The sequence below is a fragment of the Crassostrea angulata genome, chromosome 5 (genome assembly GCF_025612915.1).
Source record: "Crassostrea angulata isolate pt1a10 chromosome 5, ASM2561291v2, whole genome shotgun sequence".
In the NCBI taxonomy this organism is placed as follows: domain Eukaryota; kingdom Metazoa; phylum Mollusca; class Bivalvia; order Ostreida; family Ostreidae; genus Magallana; species Magallana angulata.
In genome coordinates this window covers 2,976,069-2,992,007 of record NC_069115.1, presented here as the reverse complement: position 1 = coordinate 2,992,007, position 15,939 = coordinate 2,976,069, and the positions used below count along the sequence as shown (strand labels likewise).

Genomic DNA, 15,939 nt, shown 5'->3' with positions numbered 1-15,939 from the left:
AGATCTACATAGGGAGGGGTGTGGAATATATACTGTGTGTACATGTACTGTGACATACCTAAATCTACATAGGGAGGGGTGTAGAATATATACTGTGTGTACATGTACTGTGACATACCTAGATCTACATAGGGAGGGGTGTGGAATATATACTGTGTGTACATGTACTGTGACATACCTAGATCTACACAGGGAGGGGTGTGTAATATATACTCTGTGTACATATACTGTGACATACCTAGATCTACATAGGGAGGGGTGTGTAATATATACTGTATGTACATGTACTGTGACATACCTAGATCTACACAGGGAGGGGTGTGTAATATATACTCTGTGTACATGTACTGTGACATACCTAGATCTACATAGGGAGGGGTGTGTAATATATACTGTGTGTACATGTACTGTGACATACCTAGATCTACATAAGGAGGGTGTGTGGAATATATACTGTGTGTACATGTACTGTGACATACCTAGATCTACATAGGGAGGGTGTGTGGAATATATACTGTGTGTACATGTACTGTGTCATACCTAGATCTACATAGGGAGGGGTGTGTAATATATACTCTGTGTACATGTACTGTGACATACCTAGATCTACATAGGGAGGGGTGTGTAATATATACTGTGTGTACATGTACTGTGACATACCTAGATCTACATAGGGAGGGTGTGTGGAATATATACTGTGTGTACATGTACTGTGTCATACCTAGATCTACACAGGGAGGGGTGTGTAATATATACTCTGTGTACATGTACTGTGACATACCTAGATCTACATAGGGAGGGGTGTGTAATATATACTGTGTGTACATGTACTGTGACATACCTAGATCTACATAAGGAGGGTGTGTGGAATATATACTGTGTGTACATGTACTGTGACATACCTTGTGTATATGTACTGTGACATACATAGATCTACATAGGGAGGGGTGTGGAATATACACTGTGTGTACATGTACTGTGACATACATAGATCTACATAGGGAGGGGTGTGTAATATATACTCTGTGTACATGTACTGTGACATACCTAGATCTACATAAGGAGGGGTCTGGAATATATACTGTGTGTACATGTACTGTGACATACATAGATCTACATAGGGAGGGTGTGGAATATATACTGTGTGTACATGTACTGTGACATACCTTGTGTATATGCACTGTGACATACATAGATCTACATAGGGAGGGTGTGGAATATATACTGTGTGTACATGTACTGTGACATACCTTGTGTATATGCACTGTGACATACATAGATCTACATAGGGAGGGGTGTGTAATATATACTCTGTGTACATGTACTGTGACATACATAGATCTACATAGGGAGGGGTGTGTAATATATACTCTGTGTACATGTACTGTGACATACCTAGATCTACATAGGGAGGGGTGTGGAATATACACTGTGTGTACATGTACTGTGACATACATAGATCTACATAGGGAGGGGTGTGGAATATATACTGTGTGTACATGTACTGTGACATACCTTGTGTATATGTACTGTGACATACCTAGATCTACATAAGGAGGGGTCTGGAATATATACTGTGTGTACATGTACTGTGACATACCTTGTGTATATGTACTGTGACACCTAGATCTACACAGGGAGGTGTGTGGAATATACCGGTATACTCTGTGTACATGTACTGTGACATACCTAGATCTACATACGGAGGGGTGTGGAATATATACACTGTGTACATGTACTGTGACATACCTAGATCTACATACGGAGGGGTGTGTAATATATACTCTGTGTATATGTACTGTGACATACCTAGATCTACACAGGGAGGGGTGTGTAATATATACTGTGTGTACATGTACTGTGACATACCTAGATCTACATAGGGAGGGGTGTGTAATATATACTCTGTGTACATGAACTGTGACATACCTAAATCTACATAGAGAGGGGTGTGGAATATATACTGTGTGTACACGTACTGTGACATACCTAGATCTACATAGGGAGGGTTGTGGAATCCGAACGAGAGCGCCACCTTCTGTAAATCTAGAGTATTGACGTCGTAGATATTCTTAAGGCTGTGTGAGGCGAACGCCCGGATGTACGATTTGTACGCTTCCTGTGCAGACTTGTGGAGGAAATAGTTCTTTTCTATCAGCTTCTCAAGCTAGAAGATAAAGATATAAAGACAAGGTAAATATATAAAGACAAGGTGAAGATATAAAGATAAAGTAAACATATAAAGATTAAAGTGAAGAATCATATTGTGCTCCTTCATTGTTTAATTGTCTAAACAAATAAACTAAATATAGGAACACTTCTTTATGCCACATTTTTAACTAGTAAATTGATCTTGAAACTTTTTTTCTCAATGTGGCCCCATCATAACCCGATGATCATGATTTGAACAAACTTGATTCTACACTATCTGAGTATGATTCCACACAAGTTTGAGCGTTTCAGGTCTAGTAATTTTTTGAGAAGAGGATTTTTAAAGATTTTCTCTATAAATTCTTATGTAAAAATTGATCCCCCAAAGTGGCCCCAACCTACCCCCAGGGACCATGATTTGAACAAACTTGAATCTACACTACCTGACGATGCTTCCATACAAGTTCAAGCTTTTCAGGCCCAATAGCTTTTGAAAAGATTTTAAAAGATTTTCTCTGAATATTCCTGTGTAAAAATTCATCTCCCCCATTGTGGCCCCACCCTACATCCGGGGACCATGATTTGAACAAACTTAATCTACACTACCTGAGGATGCTTCCACACAAATTTGAGCTTTTCTGACCTAATGGTTTTTGAGAAGATTATTGAAAAATACCCACAAATTTTTAATATTTTTAAATCATCTCCCCTTTAAAGAAGATGTGGCCCTTCATCTGAACAAACTTGAATCCCCTTCACCCAGTGATGCTTTGCTTCAAGTTTGGTTGAAATCAGCCCAGTGGTACTGGAGAGGAAGATGAAAATGTGAAAAGTTAAGTGGACCCTAACGCCGATGACAGACAACTGGCAAATCATGATTAGAAAAGCTCAATTGAACCTTTGGTTCAAGTGAGCTAAAAAACCCACATCTATCGGTAGATTATCAATTTTCCCTCTTTAACCCTGAAAGGAATCTAAATATGCTTACCAGTAAATACAATAACAATTAAGATCAATAAATTACTAGAAATTTAAGGTAATTATTAATAAATTACACACATACCTGAGCCTGAATATTTGAGATTTTGCTCCAAGAGAAGTCAAATTCATTCAGTGGCACCTTAGCATGCTTCAGATAACGAAGGAAGCCCAACTCTTCAGGACGAAGAATTAACAGAGCGTGACCGACACCCCCCTCTCCACGGGCTGTTCTACCTACACGGTGAATGTACTCCTACAAATGTACCACATCGTGATTTTTACAAAGACACACTTTGCATGTAACATAAAATACATTAAAATTCAGGGTCTAATAGTTTGTATAGTCTATTCCTATTTCATACATGTGACTTTATCAATAATACTATATTCAGATAAGTATAAAGTTTAATGCAATTCATAACAGTTTAAAAGTGGTATTCTGAGTCATTAAAAGTCATTAATACTGCTTAAAAGATATTTTTAGGGCTTTTCGACTTTCGGTCGAAAAGACCTATTGTTTTTGTCTTTTTTTATTATTATATTATTATTATTTTTCTCGACAGATTTCTGTCAGCGATTTTTTGAAAACTGGAAGATATATTGATACAATTTTGCAACGGTCTTATAGCAAGTTTATCACTCTATGAAATGTAAGGTTTCAGATTTCCGGTTCCAGTACTTCCGGTTTTTAAAAGGAAAATTGCAAAAATTGATTAAAACTCAATATTTTAATTATTTTTTAATCTAGAACGTTCAAACTTTAGAACTACATTTATCACAACTAGTTGTACAAAATTGTAAGCGTAGGCAACTTTCTATATCTTACCGTTTTTGAGATATAAAGCTCTAAACTTTTAAAAAGGGGGGATGAAAAAACAAAAAAATTCAAATGACCTTTAAAAAATCATTTAACGCCTATATATTAATTAAATAAATGTAATTAACATATATTCGAAGTTTCATTTAAATATATTGACTACTTCCGGTTTTATAGGTCAATGAAAATCGCCTATGGGTATTTCAGTGTTAAACTAAAATCACCCGTCATTCGTTTTCTCAAAAAGTTTTCAAGTCAATGTTACAGTATTTCATCTGTACAATGACACACGTAATCCGCAGAGCGGAAAAAGTTTTGGGTAGATAATTCGAAAAAATTAGGGATCTGCAAGGGCCAACGTTCAAAACAGCCCTTTAGCTGTAACTTTTTTACCTTTCATCCGAATTTAAAAATCTTTTCAGTTTATTGTTTAGAATAAAGAGTACAATTTTAAAAATATGGTCCAAGGGGGCACTTTTTGACTCCTTATAAGGTTTTAAGGGTTTGAAAATGATAACTCTATCACAATTCAAAAAAATTAAATTTCAAGAGTTATCTCGCTTTGCTTAATGAATGATTGGCATTAGAGCTATTGGCTTACCAAAAGTCTTGAATCATAGTTGAGTTCTTTCTTACATATGAATTTTTAGAACTTTTCTTTGAGAAACAAACAATGTAGTTGGATATAAAATTCTGGAGTTGTCTTTCTCTGGGCATTTTATTTCTTAAATGTTAACGTATGGGTATATGTTCCTGATATTTAGTCTCATTTTATAATATACAGATTTTGAGAAAAAATATTTAAAATTTAAACAAGGGATTTAAAGGGCTGTCGAAAAGCCCTTCTTTTTTGTTGGAGACAAAAACAGGTCTAGTTTTAATTATTTTTCTATCCTCAAACCTGTACGTAATTTTTCATGAAGCCAAGTTCCTTCAATATAATTTTATCACCCAGAGAACTGCACAGAATCAGTGTCTTTTAAATGTGTAAAACTGTACATATTCAAATTTAAAGTTGCAGAATTAATACTGCTAATGCAATTCAATGATAAACTATTATTTAAAAGAAGGTGTTGATCTCTGAGAGGTACCTTGGGATCATCTGGGGGGTCGTACTGTACAATCCAATCAACTCGGGGGATGTCCAGACCTCTAGCTGCCACATCAGTACACAACAAGATGGACTCCTTGGAATTACAGAACTGGAAGAAGGTCTGGGTTCTCTTGGTCTGTTTCTGTTTTCCCTTTAAATCAAATATTAAAAGAAAAACATGAACAAAAACTAGGAATGTCAAGAGTATTCAAGTATTTGACTATTGCTGGGTCACACAGATAATCGACTAAAGTTTTCTTAGTTGGTTTTTTCGTTATGAAGTTGAAAAAACAAAAACATCTGACTTAGTACTAAATGTTCAAGTGTTCAGAAATCTTTTTCACAGACAGTCATTTAAACTAGTGTCTTTGGTATACCCATGTATTTTGTTTAAGCAGCTATAGCATTGATGTGAAAGATCTCAGCTGAATTTGTAGATCAAATTATATTTTTTAAAATTAACTGCTGATCATTATTTAGCTTAAAACCAGTCACCTAATGGATTATTCCTGTAACTCCCTGTGGTGTATTGGCAGTATTAGAACCTTTCAAAGTACTTACATGAATACACATAACTGGTATATCTATGTAGTTTAGAAGTTCATGGTAGAATTTGACGGCCATACAAGAGCTGAAAAACACCATCACCTTCTTTTTTCGGTTCTTTTTTAAGAAGGTAAAGAGAAGAAGAAATCTCTTGTCTGAGGGACAGACCACATAGCCCTGTCAACAACAAAAATAATTCACATATCATGAAAAAAATATTTACATGCATTTCTTTTTAGGTTTCCTTCACCAATTTTCAAGGTAAATGTACATTTGTATTCTGCTGAATAACAGTTTATTACATCATTCTGTAGACAGGAATATATTGACTTCCTGTAAAAAACTTAACCCTGATCAATTTCCCCATCAGCCTGTTGCTATCTGGATACCCAATATCTACCCTAAAGCCTTTATATCCCTGCTCCCATCCAATCATCCCCAATCATAATATTTCTCCAACTCCTAACCTTCACCACCTTTTGATTGCCTTCTCCACCCTCCTTTATCACCTGTTCATCCCTTACTATTAGCTTTGTCATCTTCTATTATTACCTGTTCCAGTCCCTCCACGGTGGCGCTGTCCTTGCGGTCATCGACACCAATATACAGCGGTTCCTTCTTCAGGGATATCCGGGACAAGTCCTTCACTTTCCTGGTCTGTGTGGCTGAGAATAACATGGTCTGTCGCCTCTCTGTTAACGATCAAACATGAACTCAAGGATTATCTAAAGATTAACCATCAAACATGAACGATTATCTAAAAATTAACGATCAAACATGAAGGATTATCTTGAGATTAACGATCAAACATGAGGGATGATCTAAAGATTACTGATATATATATAATAAAATGAACTTAAATGTCGAGGTTCTCAACCTGTCGGTTTACCCCAGGTAAGTTAAGGTAAGGGGTGGTGCTTAACTGATAAAAGTGTGAAGTTCTGAGGGAAACACGCTCGCTTGTGTCTTTATATATAGGGCATTAAAAATTAAAAATGCACTCGACAAAGTTTTTTTTTGATGATCTAAAAAAATTATGATCTTTATTTATAATTAAATGCATGCTCAATAAAAACAAATTGTCAATCGTTGACATATAGAATAAAAAAAAAACTAAGACGTCAAGCAATATGGGCAAATTCTGTCTTTTGTCTATGTGAGTTTCTGACTTCCGCCATATTTATCGTGATGTTTTATGCAATCATTAATTATCATATTACAATAATGAAATATATGCACTATACAACCTCGTTTTTTTTTTTTTTAGAAATTTTCTTAAAGTGGTTGTATAACTTCTTTAATTTGCACAATAATTCTACGAACTGTGCATGTATCAGAGCTGTCTGTAATTGCTTCTCTTGTCAAATATCTCAAAAATGTGATGCTTATAAACTGCTGGCAAAATGACAAGAATATCAACAATTTACTTTAAATATTTACATTTTTTATATTTTAATAGACATGGCCTGTTTTCATCACGGTTTGCATCAAAATACAAAAGTGAATTGGGCATCCATTGGACATGTAAACAAATGTCAATCATTTTCAAACATCCAACCTGGGACCTTAATTCAGTTTAATGACAGGCATACCTAGACCTGGTAAATTTCAAGGCGGTGTCTTAATCAAATCAGTTTTTAGCTCCTTGTCCACATTTGCCGGAAAATGTTTTTAAATTGACACACTTCATATTTGATTCTATGAGGTTTACAGAGCTACTATTTAGGAAGGAAATAAAATCCATTATCACCTGTGACAATATATCAATTAAAATCAATAGATTGGTAACAGTGACAGCATGGCAGAAGAAAAATTAAAAGAAAGCCTAAATTATTGCAGTTTGTGTTTACAAAGAAAGGAAAGAAAACTGACAGGCAGTGACAGCTATAAAAAAAAAAAAGATGGAGAATAAAAGTAAAATCAGTGAAGCTCAAAACCAAACACTGACACATCGGACATTTTGGTCTGGTGTAAAAAACTGGACCAGAGGCACTGCACATCGGTCAGGTCCGACGGTCCAATGTCTTTCACATAGACTGTGACTAAAACTGAAGCAAATCACAAGCATTCCAGCTTTTATTTGACTTACTTGGCAAAAGCTTCATGATCTGTTTCATCTCTTCCTCAAACCCGATTTCCAGGATTCGGTCTGCCTCATCAATTATCAGACACTGTAGGTTCTTATACATGAAGTTTGGCGTATTCTATCAAATAAAAAGAAGAGGTTGGCTGTTAAAATCTCAAAACTTATATACCCTATCCAGGAATCAACATAATTTAAATCATATAGTTAAAGTTTATTTGTCCAACAAAGTAAGGAACAAAATCTACTAAGTGTTGTACAAAAATTAAGGACAATATACTAACAATGTAATAGTACGTGTCTCAGTACACACATTTATCATGCTGATCTCATTCCATCTCAACAGTGACCGAGTCGGACACCGGAGAACACGGCAAGATCAGTCAGATTTGCGCAGTGTTTGTCATCACAGACAGTCATATACACAATGTACAAGGGTGGTGACAACACATATTGACACATCCATACCCATACACATTGTAACAGGATTATGTGTTCTGCCATATAGTCACCATACACCAACAGTTGGATGAATTCAGTTCTAATTAGTCTGATTTCTTCCTACAACTCCATAAATACTGCACATACAGAATCAGATACATATTTATTCTATACCTGCAGATGGTCAAGTAATCGTCCAGGGGTCGCTACCAAGATGTTGATGCCTTTGCCGAGTTTCTTGGCCTCTTCCACCCGACTAGTGCCCCCCATGATAAGACCGTAGGTGTGACAGTGGTACTTTAGTAGCTCCTTCAGGACCCCAAACGTCTGCATGGACAGCTCTCGAGTCGGTGAGATGATGATGCACCCTGTTCCTGTATAACACAAGTACGAAAGACTCAGATGATGTCATACCACTAAAGGTGTCAAGAGACACAATAGAATACACACACAATAAAAACAAAATCATGAACACCTATCTTTTGAACTTAAAGCAAAATCATTACTATGCTTGAAAAGATATTTAAACTTAATTTTTTGTGAATATTAGCCTTCAGTAATGCAGTTGGTAGTTATTGCGGTGAATTTTTGTATGTAATTTATAACATTTAAGGTAAAAATATCTAGCATTATGAGTGAATGTTATTTGAGGGTATGGTATTACCATTTCTGGGCATAAACTTGAGTTTGTTGAGGAGTTCCACAGCCGGTAGGAGGAAAGCCAGTGTTTTACCGCTACCTGTCTTAGCTGCTCCCATCAAATCCCTAAAACAAATCAACATACTTGTAGTCTACAGCTAAAATGTTGAGGTCTCTGAGCCAGGTCTTTCAATTACAACCATGTTACCAAGTTAACTGTACATGAAATGAAAGAATTGACAAAATTGAAGTTTCCATGTCAAAGTGAACTAGATTTTGGCCATGGACATATCACATACCTGTTAACCCTCCCGCATTGCGCGGGAGACTCCCGCAAAACGGCCTAAAAATCTAAGATCTCCCGCATCCAACCTATCTCCCGCGCGGGAGACAAATTTCTCCCGCAATCGTATTTGTCTTCCCCATACACCCCCCCCCCCAAACTTCTGAATCTTTACATGCAAATTTTAACAACCATTGCGGGGTTTTCTCTGATTTTGAGCTCAAAAAGCTGCCGTGTAGCTTGAATATAACAAAATCCATCCAAGTACTGTCTACCGTGATCATAGTTTGACATGTTATAGTCCAGTTTACTTTTTATGATTACTTCCGGTTTTGACTTAAATCAGTTACGTATTTGGTTATGCATAGGCCTTATAAAAAAATAAGTGAAAGCTTGATTTTACTCTGTAACACCAAAGAAAACAATACACAGCCAGTGGTGTCACTTAACTTAACAGGTGCACAGGTAAAGCACCCAAGCCACGTGCAGTGAGTCGTGACTAATTCTGTCTGGCCAGCACGGTCGGTAAAAATCAAAGTGAGTTTGGAACACTGAGTGTTTATACAAGCTACCGATAAAAAAGCATTTCATAAGAGTTTTTAAAGTTTATAGTACCGGTACTATGAATTACAGGGATGCTATAGATATTACAACAAAGATCATTTTTAAATGATACTGGAGAAATACATGTTGTTTTGTGAATTAAAAATCTATCCTATATATAAGGCAAACATTTTTTTAAATAAATATCATTTACTGGTATTTTCTTAACTGCCTTACTGGGTTTCACTACAAATTCAAAATACGCAAAATAAATTTTTTGTGTTTACCCTAGATGTCAGCATGCGCATTGATGGTTCAATACTGAACAACAAGAAGACTTAATATAAAAAGTGGCACTATTGACTTCTTGTATTGTACCAAGCAAACAAAATAATAGCACACTGGTAGTCATAGAAATAATAAAATTTAAAATGATTGCAAATGCATTAATTACAATGGTAAACATGATAAAATAAGGTATCTAACAGTATTTTTAATATATATTTGCATTTCACGTGAAAAAACGACATTACGCAAAATCTCCCCCTTAGCCAAGTTGGTAAGGGGGAGATTCTCCCACATAGCAGCTTTGAAAGGTTAACAGGTATGATATCAATTTTGGCATTTATTTAAATAAAATTTTAATATTTATTTCAAGACTTGAGATACAAAATATGTCAATAATATTCATTAATGCAGCCACATTTGATTCGATGAGATGGCCCCTGACAAACTAAACATTATATTGTTTGGCCTGTTGAGTGCACAAGTACTAACCTTCCTTCCAACAGGTGTGGGATTGTGTTAGCCTGAATCTCTGTCATGTGAATGAAGCCCATGTCTGCGATTCCTTTCAGAGAGAGGTCAGAGATCACGCCCTGGAGAGATGAGAAGGATGTGTCAGTCAGAATCCCTCCCCCGGACGTCTTCCCAGGTACTGTCATAACATAGAGGAATAATTAATAGATCTCTATAACTGATAACTACAGGAAATGTAAGTCATTGGTGCCATCACAGTATCACAATATATCTACACATACTGTAGAAGTACTTTTGTCCGTGTGGTATTTATTTACGCTATGAACGCGGGCACAAATTTTCCGCGGAATTTTTTCCCAGTGTACTTAAAGTGCATTTTGGAATTGCATTACATGAATAGAAGAAGAAGAAGAATAAGGATACTAGTAATCGGAAGTTACTACATTATAGAACACTTGCATATACGTGTACCCAATGTATATCGTTTTTATCTATGCAAACTGTCAAACAAACATTTATTTAGAATTCACATAATAAATAATTTAATCTCTTAAAGATTTAAATTTTCTGTAAATTTACTTACATGAAATTTAAACTTCTCCAAGCTTGAGATAACGGCACGTGTCAGACGACAAATAGCCCCAAGTGGGTCTGTCTTTCAATGACCCAATTAACTACACGTAAAGACCCGTGTTTTTACTGCAATTTTTAGATCCCTTTGTGCTCTGATTTTTAATTGATTAAACTGATCAACTCATAATTTAAACGACATGAGAACCCATAAATTGACAGTTAATAAAGATTAAATGGTGTTTCAGACGATTTTAGCCAGCGTCGTAACATCTTGACGGCTAACTAATGACTACCGACCAGTGCACAACCGATGATTATACTGTTCACTGTGAACAGTTCTTACAATTTAAGTCCAAAGTTTGACAAATTCTAGGTAATGAAAATCGCTCAGAACTATATTTAATAATAGTTATTCAAATGATTTTTTTTTCGTTCAAAGAATCCGTGTAAATTTTTACCAGCGGATTAAATTGATATTGTGATTCCGCGGAATTATGACCCCGTGGAAAAAAATACGTCTACAGTACATCAAGTGAGCAGGGTTGTCTCTAAAATTGAAGTAGAAGGAGGAAATGAAAAAGTAGAAGGGTGGACTAGGGGTCTTGCTTATAGCTACATTGTGTTTGAAATGCAAAAATAGCCGGGTAATTAAGGCATTATAGGTGAGGGAATTCCCGCTTCCCGGGTCTTAGAGACAACCCTGAGTGAGGGATACATTATTGCAGCTAAAGTACATCACATTTTTCCTTCTCTTAAACATAAAATGAACAGACGTTGTACAGCATTGATATACCTAAAAAGTACATCACCTGTCTCTTTCTTTAAGAAATCTTAATCATATCTAAATATCTAATAAATTATCTACATGAATGTAGTCTTACATTTTTGTTCCTCTTTTTGTGTTTCTTTAGATTCACTGTCTGTTTTCATTTTTTTCTCTGCAAAAACAGAACAAATATGTAATAAATGCATTTATCATTATTATCAAATATAATAGGAAAGAAATACAAATGCATTTCTAATTATCACAATTTAAATTATTCACATGTACATGTATTTCTGGAAAATATTCAATCTTTCAAATTTTGTAAAACCAGTGACTAAAATGTGTATCTAACTTGTCTAACCGACTTTGTTGTCAAGTGCAATAACTGGTTTACTTGAAGATTAGTCTAATAGGTGCGCTAGCTATAAACACTGAATTACTTGGGGATTTGTCACTCTCAAACTGATCAGGTTTAAGCTTTCTTTTTTTGCTGTCTTTGTCATCAACTTCCTCTTCTTCTTCTTCTAAATTTTCATCATCATCATCATCATCATCATCATCATCATCATCATCACTTTCTGCTTCATTTTCATCACTATCATTGACTTGTCTATCATCAACAATTTCTTCGTCAATTTCATCAAATTCATTTTCATCACTACTATCCTCAACATCCTTACCTACAACAAGAAATTTCAAAACACAACTGGTTTGAAAAATATCTCAATGAACAGAAAGATATGTTGTAATTCCACTAACCAATCATATTCAAGGGGATGATTTGATTAATGTTATTGAATAAAACAAAATATATGTAAATGATTTGGCAAAGTAGTGAGACAATGGTCACATGTTCATTTAGGCAGATCAAAACCGCATTTTACAATGCTAATTATTGATGACCTACCAAATGTTTCACTTTAACACTAGTAGAAATTACTATTGGCTGATGAAATTTTTTGGAATAAGTGGTTTTATATAAATATTGCCCACTGATGATTTTGTGAGACTGGAAATATTTATGAGTTTGATATTATTTCTCCAATAGGTAGACATTTTGTATACATGTTCTCAGAATAAAGTAGAAAAACAAGAATCATGTTAACAGGAAAATTGTTCTTTAACTTACTGATATCAGCAATCCTTGAGGGCTTTTCTTTATTGCTACTTGTGCTGGAATCTTTTAAATTCTTCTTCAAACCTGTAACAAAATTTATTTACTTTATACATGAAAATGAATTGGTTGACAGACAGTGTTGGTTTTCATCTTTTGTGTACATACATGTATGTACAGGGCTACAGTACCTTGTTTATTTACATGTATTATCCAATGTTTTTGCAAGTAACTATTTCTATAAGGACTTTCTTTCTACATCACTTCTATGTATTCTAGGATTTGTTTTATGGATTAAGCTTTTTCACAAAAAGGCTTTTACATGATTGTTTTCCCATTTGGAGAATTGGTCCCAACCTCTTATAGATAAAATGGAAGCAAATGTGTTCAAAAACTAGTGCTGGAACAAACATCGTTTGAATATTTGCGACTGCTATTCAATAATATGTATTTAAATATTTGAAGACATCATCTACAAAGTATTATGCATGTTTGATAGTATATTACAAAGTGATTGTATGTGTAGGCTGCTTAAACATGTCAGTTCAATGTTAATACTCAACATATAAGTATCCATTGGATTTGGTGCACATGCATTTATTTCTTATGCAAAAATATTTTAAAAAATAACATTCCAATCAACTACAATCAAAAGATTTAAAACTTTTTCAAAATACTGCAGTCCTGACTTCAGAGAATGACTTTGGTCAGAGAATAGAACTGATGAAGAATCAGGAATGCAATACATTACCCCTGCTGACATAGTCATGAATAGTAATATTGTTTGAAAGCATACGGTTCACAAATTAAATCTTGTGTTGTTCATATTTAACCTTAATTTAACTTTTAAAGGCACAGATGTACGAACATTTTTTAAACGTTTTTTCTCGTATTTTCTTATACTGTTATACTACAAACTTCCAAACACATTTCAATGCTACACAAAGTGGGAGAGTTGTTTTAATCATATAGAACAAGCAGAAACAGAAATCAGATTCATAAAAATAAATCCACCTTTCATTTTAGCCTTGGACGGCAATACTTTTGGGATCTTTTTCTGCTTTCCCATTCCCACGTGTGTTGTTGATTTTTCCTTACCGGAAGTGCTCTTCTTTCAAATGTCTATTGTGAAGTCGTACGTATAATGTTCGTATGGTTCAGAATAAGGGCCAAGTTTCCTACTTCATTCGTACCAAAATTTGATGACCATGGCGATTTATCGGTTTGAACCATTTACCCAAACAAGAATCGCACGCATAATTTAGAGTTTGTACACATTGTACATAAATAATCATTTCCAAAAATTTCATTCACTAAGAATAACTGCATTGAAGTATATTGTAATTTTGAATAAATGTCCCTTTCAGGAATTTGCAAGTTTTTCAAAAGTGTATGGTTCCATTCATGCGACTTCTACGGCACGCCAAATTCACAAAAATGAGCTAAACATGCACAGTTTCACAGTTGATAAATTAGGTTTACCGACTGTTTACTATAATTTACGAACCGCGCAAACTAGAGATCAACAATTCACCGTTTAACAATTAAACTTTAGTTCTCATCCGTAAAACCATATATTACATGGTGGTAAACTATAGTTTACGTATGACAATCTAAATTAATTTGTCTGAAAATAACCGGTTAACATCTCAGTAGTAGATTTTGCTGATAAATATACAATCTGCAGGTAAATTTAAATTTACGTTCGTTAACCGGCTACAGTTCAGAGTTGTTAATCATAGTTTCACAATTGTGAAACTGCGCGTATATTTATATAAACCATGTTCTGCAATTGCAAATAATTGTTTTTACAATGTAGTGTTAATTATAGTTAACACTTCTAAAACATGGAAAGGATCACGTTTACTATGGTTAATAGGTGAGAAATATAGTTTTCATCTGTAAAACCATACTCAACGGTTGTATTAAACAATAGTTATAACGAATGATAGTAAATGTAGCTGTAAAGTTATAGTTTTACACTTCTGAAACAAATATGATCGCGTTAAACTAACTATGGTTTACAGATAGATTATAGTGTTTTTCCGTAAACTATGGTTTACAACCATTAAATCTAGTTACTAGTAATCGATTTTGAAACTATGATTAGCTCATTTTTGTAATTTTGGCGTGCCATAGACTAAATTCTTTCCAACTTCACGTCAATGACCCTGAAAACATTAAATATATTGTAGGTTATCATTTGCATGAAGACAGGCACACGTTTAAACAATCTATGTCTCGTAAATACACAGGGGCTCACCACGAACTTTCTGTCTTCTTACTACATGTATATATATACGTGACCACCCCTGTATCATAAAATACACAAGCTTGTGTGTGCATCGATCCCCTGTGCTAACCTCTGTGGTCGAAAAATAAATTATATCAACATGCCTCCTTTTCTTGTTATACATATTTGTTTAATTCCTTTTGTGTAAAACGCTTAAAGCTGACAATTCTCAGATTAATTCAAATCCCGATCTGGTACGTCAATATTTCTCAAATCCTGCTCATTTTAAGAAACTCTTGTTAAAATAATTTATGCTCTTATTTTTGTGAAAATGGGTCTTTATTTACATGTGTATTTATCATTTTCATTTCAAACTAGCGATCCAAAGATCATATTATATTGGCCTACTAATCAGCCGATCAAATACATGTAAACAATAATAGCATACAAACAAACAAAAACTTTCAGAGAGGTGAATCTTTATTACACAAAAATTACAATGAAATGTAGTCAACAAAACTTGCATTGTTATTTGCAGTTAAAATTAATACTTTGTCATCCTTCACGATCAACTTAACACGGAGAGATAGAACACAATTCAACAATCAACAATAATGAATAATACGCAAAAATAACAAAACGGTCAACAAATGGGAACTGTGCACATATATACACAAAACATGATCAAATTATTATACATCATGATCATCTACAAAGAGAATGGCAAAGCAAAGAAAAATAACCAACAAAATAAGCCTTGTTACTTGTAGACCAGAATTTGTTCCGAGCTCATGCAGTTTAAAAAGAAAGTTATCATAATGTAAATAAAAATAATTAAAAATCAAATCATATAAAAGTTTTTACATTGTAGACGAAAATATTATGTACATTATATCGAAGTAATTTGCAAAGGCAGA

At 34.5% G+C, this 15,939-nt stretch overlaps 1 protein-coding gene across 2 annotated transcripts in view; it reads right to left on the bottom strand.

The window, feature by feature from the left end:
• The window catches only part of LOC128183108 (uncharacterized), an 87,714-nt gene extending 73,814 nt beyond the window's left edge, over positions 1 to 13,900 (bottom strand). For both annotated transcript variants that reach the window (XM_052851986.1, XM_052851985.1), the window contains exons 1-13: positions 13,804 to 13,900; positions 12,805 to 12,876; positions 12,116 to 12,355; positions 11,791 to 11,847; positions 10,355 to 10,514; positions 8,777 to 8,877; positions 8,287 to 8,486; positions 7,678 to 7,792; positions 6,141 to 6,280; positions 5,604 to 5,765; positions 5,041 to 5,193; positions 3,215 to 3,385; positions 1,990 to 2,167 (exon numbers count right to left, since the gene is read on the bottom strand). In XM_052851986.1, coding sequence (XP_052707946.1) covers positions 1,990 to 2,167; positions 3,215 to 3,385; positions 5,041 to 5,193; positions 5,604 to 5,765; positions 6,141 to 6,280; positions 7,678 to 7,792; positions 8,287 to 8,486; positions 8,777 to 8,877; positions 10,355 to 10,514; positions 11,791 to 11,847; positions 12,116 to 12,355; positions 12,805 to 12,876; positions 13,804 to 13,858 — 1,804 coding nt within the window. In that variant the 5' untranslated portion in view covers positions 13,859 to 13,900. The remainder of the gene's footprint in view (positions 1 to 1,989; positions 2,168 to 3,214; positions 3,386 to 5,040; positions 5,194 to 5,603; positions 5,766 to 6,140; positions 6,281 to 7,677; positions 7,793 to 8,286; positions 8,487 to 8,776; positions 8,878 to 10,354; positions 10,515 to 11,790; positions 11,848 to 12,115; positions 12,356 to 12,804; positions 12,877 to 13,803) is intronic.
• Between the last annotated feature and the right edge of the window lie 2,039 nt (positions 13,901 to 15,939).